The 19870-nt window shown below is 37.4% G+C and overlaps 2 protein-coding genes across 3 annotated transcripts; one reads left to right on the forward strand and one right to left on the reverse strand.

Annotated features, from left to right (window-relative positions):
• The first annotated feature begins 12335 nt into the window (after positions 1-12335).
• Positions 12336-14699, forward strand: LOC147492995 (knotted 1-binding protein). Of its 2 annotated transcripts, XM_086565436.1 has the most exons (6): positions 12336-12484; positions 12562-12636; positions 12716-12856; positions 13179-13252; positions 13374-13511; positions 14472-14699. In XM_086565436.1, the coding sequence occupies exons 2-5, from the start codon at positions 12577-12579 to the stop codon at positions 13507-13509; spliced, it is 411 nt and encodes a 136-aa protein (XP_086421562.1). In that variant the 5' UTR covers positions 12336-12484; positions 12562-12576; the 3' UTR covers positions 13510-13511; positions 14472-14699. The 2 variants fall into 2 exon arrangements, with proteins under 2 accessions (XP_086421562.1, XP_086421563.1); XM_086565437.1 differs by lacking the exon at positions 12562-12636 and having other exon boundaries at positions 12362-12484.
• Positions 14700-15367: 668 nt separating this feature from the next.
• LOC147492996 (bZIP transcription factor 29-like) lies at positions 15368-19601 on the reverse strand. Its single transcript, XM_086565434.1, has 4 exons — positions 17972-19601; positions 17737-17869; positions 17539-17623; positions 15368-16013 (listed from the first exon to the last, which is right to left on the reverse strand). Exons 1-4 carry the CDS (start codon positions 19240-19242, stop codon positions 15652-15654), a joined length of 1851 nt encoding a protein of 616 aa, XP_086421560.1. The 5' UTR covers positions 19243-19601; the 3' UTR covers positions 15368-15651.
• Between the last annotated feature and the right edge of the window lie 269 nt (positions 19602-19870).

Consider the following 19870-nt stretch of genomic DNA (forward strand, 5'->3'; position numbering starts at 1 on the left):
GGAAATCTGGGTATGCGTCGACTCATCTTGGGGGAGGAACAAGTAGAGTTCATTGAGGCAAGTCATGCAACTTACTTGGAGTGGTATAGGAGCCACAGTGTCACGCAGATTCGACCCTTGCACCCTCACGAGGCATTGCTGAGGGATAAGTTGACTGAAGAGGTTAATATGTTATGAATTCATTCCGTGTGTTTACTATGTTTTTGTTTAGAATGACGTTTGCTTAGAATGCATGTTCTTAACGACATTTTTTAGAATGCATGCTTTTAGAAAGTACCTTGATTATGATATGATGAGATTTCCCTTAAAACTTCCTCTTGCTAGGAACTTCAACCTTTGTTATGTGGATAGTTATCCATGTATATCTTGTGAAGCTAAAATTGCATTTGTTTTTGTGTTTTGGTGTAGAGGAAGCGCTCTTTCCGCCTTGCTCAATTGCTTGTGCCTTTCTTTGAGAGTATCACTGAGCAAGTAATCCCAGAAGATTTGCTCGCCGTGCATTCAGAAATAGTAAGAGCTGGTGAAGCCGGGAGTGATGCTGATGTAAGTGAAGATATATATTGTGATGAGAGTGTGAGTGGTGTTTAGGAAGGCTCCAATGACATGAGTAGTGAGTCTGATCCTTTTTTGGCACCAACTTATGAAAGTGAAGACAGCGCTGATGACATAGAAGTCAATGAACAAGGTGAGCGGATCAATGTAGTAAATGAACCAGTCAGTGTCCCATCTCCAGTCAATGTGCAGTTGTTAGATGAAAATATGCCGCTGACTACAACACTGCGTGCTTCTCGTGGTGGTAAGTTTAGGTTGTGATGTACAGTTTTATCGAATTAATGATGTACTCTTTAGTGCAAATGAATAAACACATATTTAAACTGATGTGTAGAGAATGTTGAAGGAGACATTGCTAGTGGTCGTCCCCAAGTCGAGCCAGAAATACGTAATGGTAACCTGGAATTATTTAAATACATATAGGCATCAAAGTAATAATTATCATTGATGCTTACGGGCTGGAATTTGCGACAATTGGTTATGCAGGTAAGTCTTCGAGTCCGATTGACAACATTATCACCTCAGTGCATGCACAATGTGATATGCAAGACATGCGTGAAGGTAAACATGTTTTCAAATTTATTAATGATGCAGTTTTTTTTTAAAATTTTTTTTATAAGGTTTAGTACACCCCAACTTGTATTAACTTAACTTAATTAAAGAAGTGGATATAGGTCCTGACTTTTGCAAGTTTTCATTAGTAGGTAGACTAGACTTCCAAAAGATCAAAATTTAAAGGGTTCATCACTAAGGTTTTATGGGCACCCAAAAAATAATGTTTGGTAACCCCTCTCGGTAGAGGCTATATCATGGTAACATTTTCTGATGAAAGTGACTACCATAGGGTTTGGGAACAAGGCACTTCGATCTTTGAGATTAAATCAGTGGTCACCTAAGTTTTCTGGTGATAAACAATTTCAAAGTCATGCTCTTGTATGGGTTAGATTTCCAGGGCACAGTCTTGAGTATTGAGAAGTAAAGAATCTAATTGCTATGGGAAGGGTTTTTGGAAGGCATACACATGTTTGTGTTCAATATAAGTCCTCTAGTTAGGGCGATAGTTTCCACAAAGACAATGTTCAAGACAATTGGCTTATGAGATTCCTCCCTTGGTTCGTGATTCCCTAGGATCCATACTAATATGTTCTTACATATCCCCTCTTTTCTTTAGTCTTGCTGTCTATCAGCCTTGTAGAACTATTCAGAAGCATCTTGTCATCAAAGCCAGTTCGCCTTCATTCCGACAAAGAGTGTGCTGCCTTTATTCTTTTTAAGCGGTTCCTCGCCAAGAGATTGGACACGCCCTCACTCGTTCTTTTTCAAGATCTTTGAGCCTCTTAAGGATGCCATAGGGATTCTTCTAACAGTCCGTCCCCTATGCTAATAGACCTCCTCCAATCCCGGCGGGCAAGGGACTAGTTCTCTACCCGATCCCATTCCGACTTCGTAGGGTTTACGGGTAACAGTTTCAGCATTGCACCTCACTAGGGTGGCTTTTTTTTTTCGTGTTTACTATCCAAGTCACTTAGCCCTTAGTTGGAAGCGAACCCAAAGAGAGCTAAGTCGCTTTTCTTTTTCCGTCATCTTTTTCTTCTTCGTGTCTTTCTCTCGAGATGATAGTGAGGAAGGGAAATGTTTTGTATTTCGATGTAGTTCCTTTGCTTGGGCTTCTTACCGTGACGGAAGAAAGTAGGTTCATAATGAGAAAGGGATTTGCTCAAGCTGTTTCCATTACGATCGGTTCTACTACCTACTCTTACCACTGCTGCTGCACCCTTATCCCAACCAAGTAATACAAAACCCTTCCGCTCAACAGCTATTTTGATTTTCGAAAATCAAAATACTATCTTATGAAAGAAAGAACTTCTAAACGATCATGCCAAAGGAACTTCGGAACGGGATCAAATAAAGGCATCAGATAAGGAATCGGGAAACCCCCCCCCCCCCTCTTAACACTATTAGGTTTATTTGAAAAGCTTTCATCGCCAGGCCCTAAGACCCCCTTATTAATTAATTTACCTACCCGATCCTACTAGGTTGATTAGCGCATTGCTCTTAGATTCGTAGCTTTCCCTCTAGTCTAGCTCATAGCCAACTCCTATCCCCGGTCTACCCGTGCACTTCTTTCATTCGAGGGTGGAAGCCAGAAGGAAATTACAACCTCCTTAAAAACTTGGATTAGCTCTTTCTCTTTAGACTAAAGCAGCACTCGATGCACATTACGTTCTACCCGGATAGAACTATGCTCTATAGCTGCTTTATTGACAGAGTCTTAGGAAACAGAGCTTTTTTATCCTGACTCTCAAGGGTTTAATATCCTTAATCAAATGCCCTATCCAGTATCGGAACATTCAAAAATAGAATCTTATTTACTATAATAATAATAAATTCCCCGATTAATCCGTTATGATGATGACAAAGTCATCATCAACAAATTGGTAAATCATGGGGCCGGAATCCCCGGTTTTTAGTCCCATAAGTTTCCCCTATTGTTGTTCTTTCTTGAGGGCTCTGCTCAACATTTCGCCACTAACTCCTTACGGGGATAACGGGCATCCCTGCCCCGTGCTCTTGCTCGCATGGATGAATCCCCGCCCCCCGAAAAAAAAAAGGTTCAATAGATTGATTAGTTATGCATGTTCTCGATCCATTTTCGTAGGGTTCAGCAAAAAGGTTATTTCTTTTATCGCTTCATTTTAAAAAGGTCGACTTCAGATGCCGCGGCCATGTCGACGTTTGATTAACATGGCTGATTCTCCCCGCAGAGTGAAAAGACTCCAAATGGTGAATTGTAATAAATCAGCCTACCTTTTATGAAGGCTCCTTTGTTCATCTGCAATGAGCCCACTCGTGGTTTCCCTCAAGATTGGCTATTAGATTCAGTAAAATTGGATATAGAGTGGTGCCCATAAAGGGCGCGATCGATAAAGTTGATTATACCAACTACCGGTCGGTCCCTTTTGTCGGGGACATACACTAAGACAGTCTTTTATCTATAAGAGCTGGTGCAAGAAGGCCTCCCGGCAAAGGCATTAATACTAATAAGAGAGGAAGAAAAGAAACCTCCCAAATTAATTGTTGTATGTAGATTAGTGGAGGCGCTAAATCCCTACCCTAGATTTTTTCGTTATTTATATATAATAGAACGATATAAAGAGAAAAAAAAGTTATGGTCATGTTTTATTATATATTGGCCTAGTTGGAGTTCTGACTATAGCTGCAACCTATCTCATATTGGTGTTCAGTGTACCGCCCTCGATCACAAACTATCAATTGAATAAGAAAGAAAGAAGAAAATAGACCCATAGAATATCTATATGTCATCCACATCCAGACATATATTTCTTTATGTAAGAAAATATTTACTACATTCAATTTTACGGGAAAAGGACATTAGCATTCATTATTGCAACTAGTGATGAAGTTGATTTGGGCCAGACGGGACAAACCTTTTCGAACCTACTTCCCTTTGGTAAAGCATTTTTGGTGTTAAGCCAAAGGTCCTGTATCAATTGGTGGAAAAGGGTTATCAGAAAAGTGTCTCATACTGTCCATGGCTCTAGCTTTCCCTCAGAGGCTGCCGAAAGCGCACTCAATCCTCAGATCCGAATCTATCGGTCTTCGCTCGATATGGTATACTTTTCTTCAAATTTTTAGATGGTGAGGTTAGAGTCTTTTCCTAACCCGAAAGCAAGGGGAGGACTCTACCGCTTTTCAAATGCAAATAGGTGCCCCTTTGGCTGCTCCTCTGATTCCGAAAAAACAAAATACTAACCGGAAATAGAAAAGAATACGGGTCGTGTCTTTGTTCAGATGCTAAGCTCGGAAGCCCTTAGAGTATTATTTTTATGCCATTATGGAATGCGGGGTTTTAGCTCACCCTTGCTTCTTTGGATGCCAAAGCGTCTCTTGTTGACACCTCTGGAGAGGTCAACTATAAAACTCAAAACTCATGGGTAGTCTTACGAGGACGAGTGCCAGGGCCTAAGTTGATTACTCAGGGATCATGATGGACAAGCAGGGTGTTGCTTGACAGCTCGATCATGGTCCTAACAGTTGAAAATGAAGCTGATAGCCATAAGAAAATAAAAAGGCTGAAGACTTGTCTTGCACTCAGATATATAGAAGAATGTGGTTGGTCTTACAAGGGATAGCAGAGTAGCCTTAATATTATAGCCAGAGATCTGCAGGGGTGGATTTGTGGCCAGTGATCCTGATGGGGTCCCACATCTTATAGCACAAAACAATTTGTATGCCCTACGTTTTTATGTTCCTAGGATTAAACCATGCTCATTCTATGGTGGCAAGTTGGAAACTGCTTTTGTACCTAAGATTAAACCATGCTTTAGATTGTGTTCCATGCTCATGCACTTGGGTTATAGTGGTAAAATTTTGGGAATGTTTGGACTGGAATGTATACGTAGTTTCTTCACCAAACAGGTCTTTGATATTTTCATTTTCATTTCATGTGATGTGCATGTTTTGTAGAGGATTATATAGTTTCTACAGTCTCATGATCACCTAATATGGGCTCTATTAAAAATTCGAAACTTGGTTATGTGCATAATAACTCCATTGAAAATGAGTTTGGAAAAATAACACAGGGCGTGTTGGATGCGGTTTCTCGTGACATAGGAACACCTTTGAGGCTTTTACATGTTATCCAAGGTTGGTGCTATGCCGAAGCTAAGAATCCACTAAAAGTGACCGAGAACAAGTATTGAGCAACGTGTTTCCCGCATTTTATTATATTATAAAGTAATGTATGTGTATGATAATTAAAACCAGTAAACAATTACAATTATAATTATGAAAAGACAATTTCTCTAGAGGTTAATGGAGATGCTCTTGGCGAGGAGTTCAGGGGTTATGTGTTCAAAATCATGGGAGGGTGTGACAAATAGGGTTTTCCAATGAAGTAGGGTGTCGTCACTTTTCACTCCTGGGCCCTGGCCGTGTTTGCCTTTTGTAGCACAGAGGCACTCCCTACTTCTGTGGACACGGAAGGCGCACTGGAGAGAGGAGAAGGAATTCTGTTCGTTGTAGCAACTTTTATGTGTTTTTATTACCATTTTCAAAGTTTGAATTTTCCTTGATAAATTAAAAAACAGAAGTACTCCTGCTCTTGTCTTTACATGGACCAATTATGGGGAGTTAATTAAGTGATAGTCTAAGATTGTGTAGAGAATGTTAAAATAGATGTTGTTGCTTTATAGAGTGTGAATTTCTTTAAATAGAAGATGTTTTATATACACCCATTTCATCTGCCTTTTTAATATATATCATTTTGTGGCGTATATAGATGCTCTAGTGAAAAAGAGGTCCGAGACAATTGAGCAAGCAGCTCCAATCTCCGTCGATGAGGCACCAGGTTCAACAGGTTGTCATCCAGAAAGTCCACCTCCTGTTGTAACTACTGTGGAAAGCACCGGGGATTGTGGAATGGATGGTAAGTCGATAGTGTCTTATCATCCTTATCTATTTGTGTATCATGAAAGTTAAATTTTTCCAGAAATTTTTATAAGGTATAAGGACTTGAGGACTTATCATCTAAAATATTTATTATTTCCCTATCTAGTTGATCTAGTGAAGAAGAAGCCAGCTATGGAGAAACAGAGAGAAATCCAAGCAATTAAAGCTGGCCTCCCAAATAAAACTTGCCTGCGCCGACGACCTGGACATTCTTCACTTGATGTCACTCCAGGTAGTTTGTCTAACCAATATTAATTTTAAATTTCCTAATGAGATTGTTATCGCGGGCGGGGGCTTTTATAAGCCACACTACTCTGAAGCATCTTATTATTGCAAGTGGTAATGACATGAATTCAAAATATTTTCAGAGCTCCTCCAACCTGATTACAACGTCACCGTGGAATACCGAAAGTATCAGAGAAAATACCCGCAGAAAAAGAAGACTTCGAAGGAGACAAATGCATTGCCGACACGACTTGGTGAAACTCTACTAACACTTAATGAATATTTTATGTTTTCGTGCTAATAACAACCTATTTCTATTTCCTACATAAACAGTATTACTACATGTATGATATAACTTTCCCTTCTGGACCCCTTAGGGAGCTTGAAAAGTCAGCTGCTCTATTAGACTTTTTTTTAAAAAAAATAACAACCTTCACTTGGCTAAGTTGTTGCATTAACTCTCAAATCTCTATCGCCTCATTTTTAACAGACCATGGCATGGTTTCTTTCTTGTTAAGAATTTTGAGTTAGTTGCAATCTCTATCTTCTTATAACCTACCTGGTAGTATACACAATTTCAAGCCATTAAGAATAGCTTGTAATTCCTTATGTAAGATTGTTCTTGTACGACCTAGCTTCAGCTGTATAACACATTATACTAGTTCACATTAGGTCTCTGACTATGCCTCCATATCTTGCTCCCTTAGGTGTTATGCTTCCATTAGTCTCTGACAAAGTAGCAGTGCTGGGATCCCGTGAACCGGTACTAGAACAGCAGGAGGAAGTAGTACCAGTGCAGCAGGATGTAAAAGAATAAGTACCTGTCAAAGTAACTAGGTCAAAGAGGCAATTGTTATAGGAATGAGAGCTAGGTTACTAAGCTTGGGAATAAAACTTGTTTTTGTATGATACAACTTTGTAACTTATGTCCATATCTGTGTAAGTTGTGTAATGGATGTGCAATGTTGGATAGTTGATGTGGTGCCATTGTAGGTAATGTGGGGTAGAGTTCTAGGTAAAAACAGGAAACTTTTTCTTTTTGTACGTTAGAGGTTACTTTCAACATATCAATTGTAATGTCACAGGTTGGATATCGTGTATTAGTTCTTAGATTGAGTATGCTTTTTAGTATCCAGAACATGTGTGTTATACAAACCAATTAGAGGGTTCTGATGTAAGTACCATCAGAACTCAAAAGGTCCCTAGGTATTATCTTTGGACCTCTTTTGTTTCTCTTTTAAAAAGTTGTATAGTAAGTACCATTTGTTAATGATGTAAACCTTTTGATAGCTATCAGACACAGAAGTATATATTTAATTTGTGTTTTCGGTAATGGCTTTGTACGAGGTGCTTGGATAATCTGTAATTAGTTGAGACATTTAAGTTCTTTGGCGTACTAAGTCTTTCTATTGTAGTGATCTCATTTTTGTCAACCGGTTATTTAACTGCTCGGCATTCCTTGAGACGGTTAAGTAGATGGGTTAATGACTGAGAAGTACATTGTTTTAATTTTTAGGCTATGACAGGTCTTTTATATTTATGAAATGTTGAAAATACAGAAGAGACTCTGTCAAAAAATTTCTAGAAAAGTCACGTATCTTAGGTTTATAATTGTTTCAGATTTGGGGCGTGTTTATTGATGGAGCCTTTGTTTTTTATTTTGATTTACTTTATTTTTTAAAAGAAGTTAGATGGCTGCTCAAGTTAGATTAGGTACAACATAAGTACTCTGCACATGAAAAGAAAATGACAGCATAAGTATTCTGCTCATGTTAGATTAGGTAGAACATAAATATTATGTATTGTATAGCTGACCTTCATAATATCAAATTGTAAACTTGTATTGTTTTCTTTTCTTATTGGTAATTAACATACATTTGGACTTCATTTGATGGAGACAGCCATAAAATAAGAGAAAAGAGAATGGACTTTCTACTAAATTGTAATTAGGCTACTACAGGCAATGCCATTTGGTAATCCTAGTATCAAATAATAGCATATATACTAGGGCCTCATATAGTAGAAAGTAGGACAAGTAATTATGAAAAGAAATGTAAATCAAAATGCAGAAAAACACAATGTGAGAAGCCCTTATCTTCTTTCAATCATTATAGTATGTGTCTATGATACAATAAATAGCATATGAGAATTGTGGCTGACTGGTTGTAACGTAGTTTGGTGTTTTACTCTTGGGTTGCACTTAAGTGTTTAAGTTTGTGTTTCAATGCCTAAACATTGTGGTTTGGTTTTTGAATCACGGCTATGTTTTTAAATGAAATTACGGATATATTTGGTACGTAAGTGTTCACATTCAAATTACAGGTATATATGGTACTTGAGTGTTCACATTCAAATTACAGCTAAGTTTTCGCGTTCAAATTATCGTCGACATGCATATTTCATTATGATGTACGCATTGGAAAAGACTCTTATTCCAATATAGGTCTACCACTTTGCCATCGCTCGCAATACTTATTAAATCCAATATAGTGATTTAATGGGAGTATGCTACAGATAGTAGTTTAATAGGAGTATGATACAGATAGTAATTTAATAGTAGTATGCTACATCTAGTGGCTTAATTGTAGTGTGCTACATATACTGTTTTAATACAAGTTAGTCAATGCATTTGTTCCTTCCGTATGCTCCAACAGTATAACCCGTCCCTCCTTTTACCTTTCTCTTATATAAACATCTAAGGTTATGGTTTAGGGTTTTTACCTTTTTTTTTAAATTAAAAAAAAAATCTCAGTTATTGCAACTGCATAAGATCTAATCAAGCATAAGAAGCACAAAGCAAGCATAAGAGCACGTTAATTTTGCAAAAATGAAGGTAAGTTCCCTTTAAATTCATGAGTTTGATTAAGTTTAAGTTTTAGGGGTAAATAAGAGAAAATTTTGAGTTATTGAGCGTCATTCTTCACTTAGAATTTTATCAAGTATAAAGAGCACGAAGAATTTGTTCTTTGAAATGTTAAGAGAGATAAATTTTAATTTATCAAGTATAAAGAGCATGAAAAAATTTGTTGGTTGTGTGAAGGTTTTCCTTCCTTCATGGATTACTAATTCTTGAATAATTGAACTTGGTTGAGCTATTGGTCTGAAGTAGCCTATTAAGAAGTTTAATTTCTGCATTAGTTGCTGATCGAGACATTTGTTCATTGTCGCTATCTTCATGAGTTTCAAATTGAGAAGTACATGTTTCGTTCACCACAGGTTGAATGTCATGTATGTGATCAACTTGGGCACTCCGCTATTGAGTGCCAATTTATGTACTCTCGCTGTAAAGAAGCTACATGTGATGGGATTAGATTGTTGGGCAAATCGCAAACAACAAGCAATCCAGGAAGGAAGTACTTGAAGTGCCAGCATGATTCATGTCGAAGTTATTTGCAATGGTTAGATGAAGCTGTTTCTGATCAACTTTCTGGATCAAGCTCATCAACAAACAAATGCTTTAAGTGTGCTCAGCCAGGCCATTGGATGAACGAGTGTCCTTGGGTAAACTGTGAATGCAATACAAAAGACTGTAAGGGGAGGAGGACTGTTGAGACTACCAAGTATGGATTAAATGTTGGAGAAAGGTATTTGAAATGCAAGAGCTGCCAGGGATTTCAATGGCTTCGTGATGCAGTAAAGATGGCATCAAGAAAGAGAACAACCACTTTGACTGCGGAACCCATTGTTACACTGAAAATGACTCTATCTGAATTCTCAAACCTAAAAATAAATTGAAAAATGTAATGTGTAATGCAAAGTTCAACTTTGAACTTCTACACAGTTATAGCTTTGTAAGATGGCTCCTTGTAAGGTATTCTAACATTTTTCTCTCTTTTTCTGATTGCAAGTTTTAACTTGGTAAGATGTAACCTAACATTTTTATGATTGCAACTCTATAATGCTCATGATGTATGTATCTGAAGCACTCGACAAGCGCTTGACAACTTTTTTAAACTGAAGCACTTATCTGTGTCTTTTTGCTCATTTTGCTGTAACTTTTTCAGTAATAGCCCATTTTGTTATGTCTGTTCAGCCATGCTAGCAATTAAGATACAATCTGATGTAACACGTTTGCATTGTGAACACATGACAAGTATGAAAATAACCTGTCAGAACTCCATAACCGGTTTCTTTTTAACATAAATCTTATTTACTATTTGGAATCCATAATGTAATGACATACAAAACAAAGTTGCACTAACTAGACGCAATCTCAGGTAGTATGCCGACTTTTTAGGAAAAATAGTTTGAGATACAATGGTTTTATCATATGATTAAACACAAACTTTTATCATATGATTAGACGCAATCTCAACACCAATTTTGTAGCACTTAAATGTATATCAAACTCATAGTATCATACTATTGAATTATATATAACTTCGAGTATCATATTATGGAAAATGTGACTAAGTGTACCATATTATTGAAGTATCATGTGATTGATAGTATCATATTCCTTAAATATATGAAACTACTAGTATCATATTATTGAAGTATATGTAACTTAAGTAACTTATTATTGAATTTGTGACTAAGAGTATCATATTATTGAAGTATTATGTGCTTTATAGTATCATGTTCCTGTAATATATGTAATGCATAGTATCATATTATGGAATATGTGATTTATAGTATCATACTATCGAAGTATATGTAACGTTGAGTACCATATAATTGACTATGTGAGTAAGAGTATCATATTACTGAAGTACCTAATCTTGGGTTTATATAGGACATGGTTTGAGACCCACAAGCAAGTAACGGGGTTTCCTAATACTTTGCAAAAAGTTTTGCTTCTATAGAGGAAAGACAACGAGCTATAGAAAGACAACGAGCATGGACTCTCTACAATAGTCAACACAGTGCTTCATGTTAGAGTTATCTCTCACATGAGGAGAGGAGAGAAATTCATTTTCAGCTTGTGTGGAGAAGACAGAGCGCGCCCCGCTCCCTCCACAAGCCATTCTGAAGTGCACCCTGCCATAGGCAAATATGGAGCGCACCCAGCGCTCAAGCGCCTGACATCGTCCAAGGCAAGAGCGCACCATGCGCCGTTGTAGTACAATTCTAAGCGCGCCAAACCCATGAGAGACAGCACAAAAGTCAGAGAAAACCCAATCTTGGAAGCTATCAAGATTGAGAGATAACCTTTACAAAGAGACAACCCTATATATAAAAAGATAAGAGTGATCTAGTAAAGTGAGAGACTAAAAGGAGAGATTGTAATATTCCTTCCCACTTTATAAAAGGACTAACCCTTGTGGAAGTAGACATCATTGGTCGAACCACAGTATATCTTTGTGATGTGGTATGCGTTTAATTCTACTTTACATAATTATCTGTTGTTAATAGTTGTTTAGTGAGCTGGGTGGTTGTAGTTGATATTTAAAAATTTGTCTGGAGTTGAATTGTGTTCAAATACAAATTATCTGTGTAGTGGGAAAATCGATTGGCATTGGTATAAACCCCAACACTTCACCGCACCCTTCAAAAGGCCACATGCAACTGTGTTTCGAGCTAATAGGTCACAAGTGCTTCCTGAAGCTCCAATTGTCCCACCGAATTTTCCATCAACACTATCTCCTCTTCCAGCTGTGCCTAATCTCGTTCACTAGATTCAATATGTCATTTATTGTTCGATACTAACGTATATGCTATATGTAGTAGTTTAACTAAAGTATGCTACAACTAGTGGTTTAATGGGTAGCTTAGTGACCCAATTGAAACTCCTTTACCCGGTTATTCCAATTTTACCCTTCAAAATATGTGGCTAAAAATCCTGCGCACGCGAAATTTGGGTGCACCCTACGCACCCTAGACGTCCTCATAGTTAAATACACATGTCTAACGTCTTAACATGAGGAACGCTAACATGATGCCGCGAAGAAATGTTGTTGTATAAATGAAACTAGCCACTGTGCATGTGGTACCCACATGGGCTCTATTGAGTTTTTAAAAAAAAAAGTATAAACGTTAAATTACTAATTTACCCCTCAAAAAGAAAAAAAAAATCTGGAAATTACCAAATTGTCCATGGGACTCACACCAAAACACTGTTACTCACCCCCCACATTTTTCTATATATTATATTAAAGATATTTTGTCTTTTAGTGAAACTCACATCTATATATAACAAACCTTCCATTCTCACAAATTTTCAAAATTCAAAACTCCCAAAAATTAGACGCGCGATTCGAACAAGAAAAAAAACTCTCCCTCTCTAAGAAAGCAGGTAAGGCAAATTTCTTAATAATGTTTTTAAATTCCAATCATTGAAATATCGTAACGACATATCATTTGAAATTTCAGCTTGTTGAAATAATAATGGAGAAGAATGAGTATGAGTATGTGGAAGAAGAAGCTTCACCCAAACGGATGAAACGCGTAATAATAATAATAATAAATTATCAATCGTCATATATTTTGTTTTTTTTGGGTGTGAAAATTGAAATGTGTTGTGTAGATGGAAATGAAGACAGGTGGAAACGAACAAGGAGCTGAAACGACGACTACGGAAGGAGGAGGAGGCGGAATTGTTGGATCTGAAGAGATGGAGATTCGTATTAATACTATTCTTGAAAGGATTGAACAATTTACTCAACAGGTATAACTAATATTCATCACTAGACTGTTTCTTTCATTATGTCATATATAAAAGGGTAAATATGACATTTTAAAAAATGGGTATTTGTCGACTGAATACTATTAGTCTTTGTGTCGTGGATAGTTTACGTAATCACCCACCTTATTTATTTGTATAGTGTGATGGTAACACTTTATTCAGCTGAAGGGAAATTGTTCTATGTTGCAGCATTTAGTAATGCTCATCCACAAATGGAAATGTTCTTGTTTGGTTGTTCATATATTCTGTCTCATTTGACTATGTGATGGTAATCACTTGAATAAAGTTGAAACATTTTGAGTAGGTATCGGAGCTGCTGGAAGCTGGAAAAACACTATTCAAGGATCTCAGTGCTGAGTTTGAAGAGCGAATGATCACGTAAGTGCAGTAAATTAAAAGAAAACATTGGAATCAGAATTGTAACTTAGGGGAAATAAAAGTTCCTGATTGATTTGGATGTTCTGGTTCTTCTTGTTTTTGTGGTTCTGCTTTTCCACAGAATACACAAAGAACAGATGGAGAAATGGCAGGATGAGATTAAGGAGTTGCGAATGCTGGATGCATCGAATGAAGAATCCAATACTCTTTTGCTTAATGCTCGACTACTGCTTCAGAACGTTCGCGTCGATGCTTGAAGGTATCTTAAACAGGATTGTCTGAAAATCATGTGGCTTTACTATTATTTTTTTGAACTTTAGTCCCAGAGTGTGTTTGGTTCTTGTAAACAAAAGATTTTGAAAGGATTTTTCTACTCATATATCAACAAAAAAACAATGGAGTGATTCAACTACTTAGAAGGTGGTTCAACCACCAGAAGAATCCTTACAAAGAAGATAGAAATTCAGGGCAGTCTTTGCTGATTTTGAAGTTTCATAGAATTTATCAAAATCCTACACCTCTTTTGTGATGGTTTTGGTGTTTCAAGAACCTCCTAAGTCAATCATTAATCACCCCTGTTCTACTTGAAATTTGTCCAGTTTTCCAAATTTGCATAATTAAACAAGCACAGGAACTGCCTAGACCATTTACTCACGGAGACTTTTAATTATATACAACCACTACATACTCTTTGCTTCTCCAAAAAGAAATTTTTGGCTGCACAAAAGATTGTCATTGGTAAATCTTATTGTTTAGTCGACTATTATAATGATATTAGGAAATATTTATAACTTAGCGTTAGTTTCTAAATTGAGATTTTTCATGAACTAATTTCACTGGGTAGGCCATGGCAGAAATTTCTTGCGAAATTGCTCACCAGACCATCACGCGCGCAACGAAAATCTCATTTAATTTCTTTTCGCAACCTCATTTAGAGCTTCCTCTTGACTGCACAGAAGATTGTCATTGGCAGTCGACTGCTATATAATGATATAAGGGGAAGTGTTTGCACTTCAAAATTCTGTTGGAATGATCCTTTGGCTTCTCATCATAGACTAACACCTAATGGTGTTAACAGTAACTGGACAATATTAGCTGCTTTAGGGTTTAATGATTAAATTCTTTACTTATAATTTGTCATTTCATGTGTCAATTATTGATTGGTAAATGAATTTGTGTAAAACTGATTACCTCTACGATCTTTTGTTTGACTGTACAGGTTGATGCTGTGAAGGATTGGTCATGGATGACCAAAGTTTACATTACCAATAGAAAATAGTGATGAGAGAAATTCTTTACTTGCTCTTTTTTTTTAAGTAGAGGAAGTCTGAGTCTGATTTCTTAAGAGGACTGGATTGTCTGGTTTTCCAATGAACATTTTTTAAGTTGAACTGGTTGCTGCTGCAGAAAATGATAGTAGGACAGAACTTATCAACTTTTATCATAATTGATGCCTTCATGCGTGAAAAGTTACCTGACAAGCGTGAAATTTCCACAATGTGTTCACCTAAAACGCACTATAAAGAAAGAGGTGATGGGATGTTGCTGATTTTTTTAGTTTCTGTGATAACTGACAAGTCATTTTGTAGAGCTAAGGGAACTTTTTTCATGCCGTTCGAGTCCTAATCCTTGCTCGTTGCTAGCACCTAACTGTTGTTGTTTTCTTCATTTCAGTTGCTAGTATCTACTTCTTTCTATCTCCCTAATCAAGACATACGTAACTGTTTTGCATAAAAATTGCAGTACGTGAATATAAGTCGACCATAACGTCAACAGATTGAGAAAGTTATTGTGAGAAATAGTTGGGGTAAGGTTCCACTTACTCTTACTTTTCTCAGTCACTTTACTTTCCAATGTCAGGTAGTGTTTTACACTTTCACATGATTATCAGAAAATTTATCTCTTTGCTTATAGCACAACTGATTATGCCCAAAACCTTACCATAGTCATGCCTTGTGAGTCGTGATGTATACTCGTGTATTGGTATAATGAGGTAAATGTCCATGCATGATGTTGTAAGCACTCATTATTTCTTCTCAATCTACAAAAGTGCATAGATACTGAACAAAAGGTGCAGGAATTCAAAAGAATTACGCAACTCTTGATACTATGGGCTAGCAGAAAACAAAATGTCTGTAACAACATTTAAAATTCCATAGTTCCAACTTATTTTTCACTTTTGGGTCACAACATGATAAGAGAGAGATGAAACCGAGCAAAAAAAAGTGTATTCCAAATTGTGGAGGCTAACATAATTAAATTATACGAGATGACTTTTAGATAAATAAATAAATAACCTTATTGGACCTAAAGTGACTTTTAGATGCTTGCTTGTGCAACGAATGTTGAATCAGGATTGATCTTGAATCAGGATTGATCTTTCCTCCAGTCTATTGGTTTCATTTGTGCTTTGTAGCAGTGTGGTTCTGTTGTGGCTGCGGTGACAGGGATTGATTCTGCTGCTGTTGTAGTTGCCATTGTTGTTGTTGTTGTTGTTGTTGCTGCTGCTGTTGTAGTTGTTGCTGCTGCTGCTGCTGCTGTTGTTGTTGTTGCTGCTGCTGCTGCTGCTGTTGTTGTTGTTGGTGCTGCTGCTGCAACTGATAGATATTGTTCAGTTGGTTTTGCTGCTTGTGCTGGGCCTGAAACATCTGTGCGTTCATTGTTAGCTGAGCCAAGCGATTGGAGCGGAGCACCTCTCCATTCGACTCTCCAGTAACAAGTTTTAGCCGCTTGACTTCAGCAGTCAATGCTTCATTTAGATCTGCCACATTAGCCATAGTCAATAATGAACTTCGGTTGATTGGCATAAACAAACAAAGTAGCTGAGATAATCTACAGCTTAAGAGTACTAAATGTAAATTGCAGTGACACAGCTTTATAGTCCCAAACAAGGCCGCTCGACTTCATCACTGCATCTACTTATTAGTACCAAGAACCCAACACAGATCATCAAGCATTTCGTTCAAAAGCACAGCGCATTTCAAATGCTAGGTGTGTAATAAGATTGAATCATATGATTCGAACTATAGATGTACGGTCCTAACCACCTTGCACTAGAGGGGCAGAAGTCCAGAGCAATGCACAGCTAAACACAGTGCACCCCTTTAGTACATGGCATAATTGTGTCTGTATCCGACACGGATACAAAGTGTCTCTGAGAGCGAAGTATCAAAATTTGAGTTATATGACATACATGCAATTTTCAAAATTCCCTGTGAAAATGGTCACCAGGGGCGAGACAATCAAAGTGTCAAAGACTTGTCATACTCCAGCTTTAAAAATAAAAATAAAAAGAAAAAGAAAAATTGAAGCACAATAGTTAAGTGGACTCGGAATCTAAGATGTTGGCCACAGACACCAAAGAAGAAGCCTTGACTTCAGTCTCTCAAACTGAAAGAAAAAACGGTTGAAAAGGGCAGAAGGGAAGTGCTGAACAGACCAAACTCAAACCAAAGACGGCTAGTGAGAAAAGCTCTGTTTATCAAAAAGATAAAACCTGATTGAAGTTTTCCAACAAATCCATAACACTCCAAAATGCAAAAATCGCAAAACTTACCACGAGTAGTAGGTCACTTGAAATTATAAGAGACAACAAGGTGCCAAACACGACCAAATGAAAGACTTATATGCCGCAGGCTAATCACAACTCACAAGTCCATATGACCAAGACAAAAATAAATAATAACAAAAATAATAGTAGTAATAGTAATAATAATGATTACAAAAATAAAAACAGTGTCACACGCACAGGGTTAAACTGAGACAACTGCTAACAAATACCCTCATCTTGACAAAGAAATGAGCGACCCATCCAGAATTATCCTCACACAAACCACTTCAAAGATTTAGTTAAATTTTGAACATATGTTGCAGTATAACTAATGTAGATGTTAATTTGATGTTAATACGAATGAAGCATAACTATGTAAGCCCTATTCCTAAAAGATTTATTGCAAAATAGCATATCCAATTTATAAAAAATCCCATTGAGGCCACAATTGCTCCTTTGATCCTTTCCCAGTTAAGTACGGATGAAGTAGAATGAACTATGTTGCTCAATCAAGAATCTGAAGGAAACTCATTCCAGCTAGAAACCCTTACTCTGCTCCACGAAGCCATGGAAATTTAAAAGTACATAGAAAGAGAGTCAGCTGTGCTGCTTACGGGTTGCTCCTACTAACTATTCATTCAAATGCTTCCCAATGATTTAAAAGTGCAGTTACTTTCTGTTATTTCTAATCAAAATGTTAAAGGAGTTATATAATGGAAGTAACATAGACTTATACCATCTCTCAGCTGAGCCTGTTGCTGCATAGCTTGAAGACGGAACTTCAACTCATTATTCTCACTTGTAAGGCCAGTAGAATCTCTCTGATAGTCAGTTGCAACAGCAGATAACTCAGTCGTCGAAAGTAAAAAGAAGGTAACTAGAACAAAAAAGGAAGGCAGAGGCAGTGTTTGGGGGTGGAATAAAGAATACACACCTGTAACAGTGTCAGCTGTGCAGATAATGTGGTTGCTTCTGTTTGTAAGGTTTGAACTTTGTGTTCCAATTCTGAGATATACCTCATCTTTCGTTCCTTGGAACGAGCTGCTGATTGCCGATTAGCCAAAATCCTGTGACAATCAGTTTCAGAATAGAGTGTTAACAACATCATCATAACTTGGCATTTAGTCTATACCGAATGCTACAAAACTGAAAATTGGAAGAAAGACCACCTTTTGGCACGTTTGGGATCCGCTGAAGCGATTTCAGCAAGTTTCTCGTTAGCCATTATCTTTTTCAACTCCGGGCCACTGAACTCCCCATTCGCAAAGTCCAAGCTGAAATTACTAGAGATCCCGTCGACTGATGTCTGGTTTGCCACAGAGGCAGACAACTTGAGTGATTCGTCTCCAAAGTTAGGCAGATTTCCCATGAAACTATCCATTGATACACTTCTACGATGGCGGTTGGCAGGAGCAATATCTTCTCCAGCACTCCTTTTGAAGGCCTCCTTATTTTTAGACGAACATAAATTTGTTTGTGTAATGCTACACCCACTCTCATTTGCACTGCTTCCAGTTTCATTATCACTACTATCACCGCCACTCATCTTAGTGCCACTAGCTCTACTATCTAAATCATCACGGATATCATTAAAATTCTTGACCTTCGTTTCCGGGGAGTTCAACAGCTCCACATTGTCCAAATTCAGATATGCAGAAAACAAGTCATCTATAGCATCTCCTTCAGATTTCCTCTCATCCATCCCTTCTGCACTTTTACCACCATTTTTATCCCACTCCCCTTCCCGCTTCACCAACTGAACTGGATTAACATTTCCCGAGTTTTCTCTAACAAATGCCGACTGATTCAAATTTCCCTGGCCCGACAGTGGTATAAGTGGAGGCGAGGACTGAATCACAGTGGCGTAACCAAATGGAATATCACTAATAGAGCGTCTGTGCCCCTTACGAGGGGGAAGAGAGCTCTCACCAGATCGCACAGAGATAGCTCTTCCAGATGAAAAGGGTTGCGAGGCATGCATACCCCCATCTCGATCTTCCTTGGAAATATCTACAGAATCAGACACCGGACTGGGTGTACACTCACGGTAGTTTGAAGGCGAAGGCGAAGGCGAAGGGCTTAATGGAGGCAAAGAATCAAACGAGAAAATTGCCGGTTGGGATAAAGATCTAGAATGTGTAGGCCCAGGGCTCAAATTTTGCAAACTCGGCTGCTGGGTACTTATTCTAGACACAGGGATCTGCGAAAACGGAGACACTGGTGGCATATGTGGATGTGATGGAGGTATACCAGGCCTTTTACTATTACTACTCTCTGGACTAAAATTCGGAGTAAAAAACCTCATATTACCATGACCTTGTAAACTACTAGTATTCAATTGAGGCATTTCAAATCGATTAATTGAAGACTGTTGAGTAGTCCCAAATGAGGACTGAAGTCTTTGCATTGCATCATTCCCATTTTTCTCTCTATCTTCCATTTTCCACTCAAACTAGTCTACTTCTAAAACAAGTCCAACCTTAAAACTCACTCGAAATCAATCAAGAACCAAACTTTACACTAATTCAACCAATACTCTTCAACAAATTTATCTTATAAACAAAAGCCCAAGTTACATTTTACACTAAACAACAAGTACACAACAGTGATAAAATGCTATAGTTCTAAATAGAGAAACGAGCTTATACCTCTTTTTTTTCCACTAAAAATGCAGGCCAAAGTGCGCATGTTAGCAACAATTCCTCCACAAATTTTTGTTCATGGAATTTTTTTGCAATTTGTAAAAATTTTGTGACGGAAATGTCTAGCTTTTGATATTGGCTTTTATTTTTATTTCTTAAATTTCTCCGCGTGAAATTTAATATTAGAAAAAATGTAAATGTAAATTTTCTTGCATTTCAGTTGAATTTGAGTTTCATTTTGTATTAAATTTTGGGTAGCCTTATTTTGCGCAGGTTATCTAGGATTGTAATAAGAAAATTTTCTTTTTTTTTTTCTTTCGTCTTGAAAGATCATGTTTGGACCGTTGACTTACTGTTAGATTGTGTTTAAAGGAAGAACTTTGACTTTATGTGTATCGATTTTCAAATGATTGGAAACGGTGGTGG

Source organism: Coptis chinensis, chromosome 6, assembly GCF_015680905.1.
Source record: "Coptis chinensis isolate HL-2020 chromosome 6, ASM1568090v1, whole genome shotgun sequence".
Taxonomy (NCBI): domain Eukaryota; kingdom Viridiplantae; phylum Streptophyta; class Magnoliopsida; order Ranunculales; family Ranunculaceae; genus Coptis; species Coptis chinensis.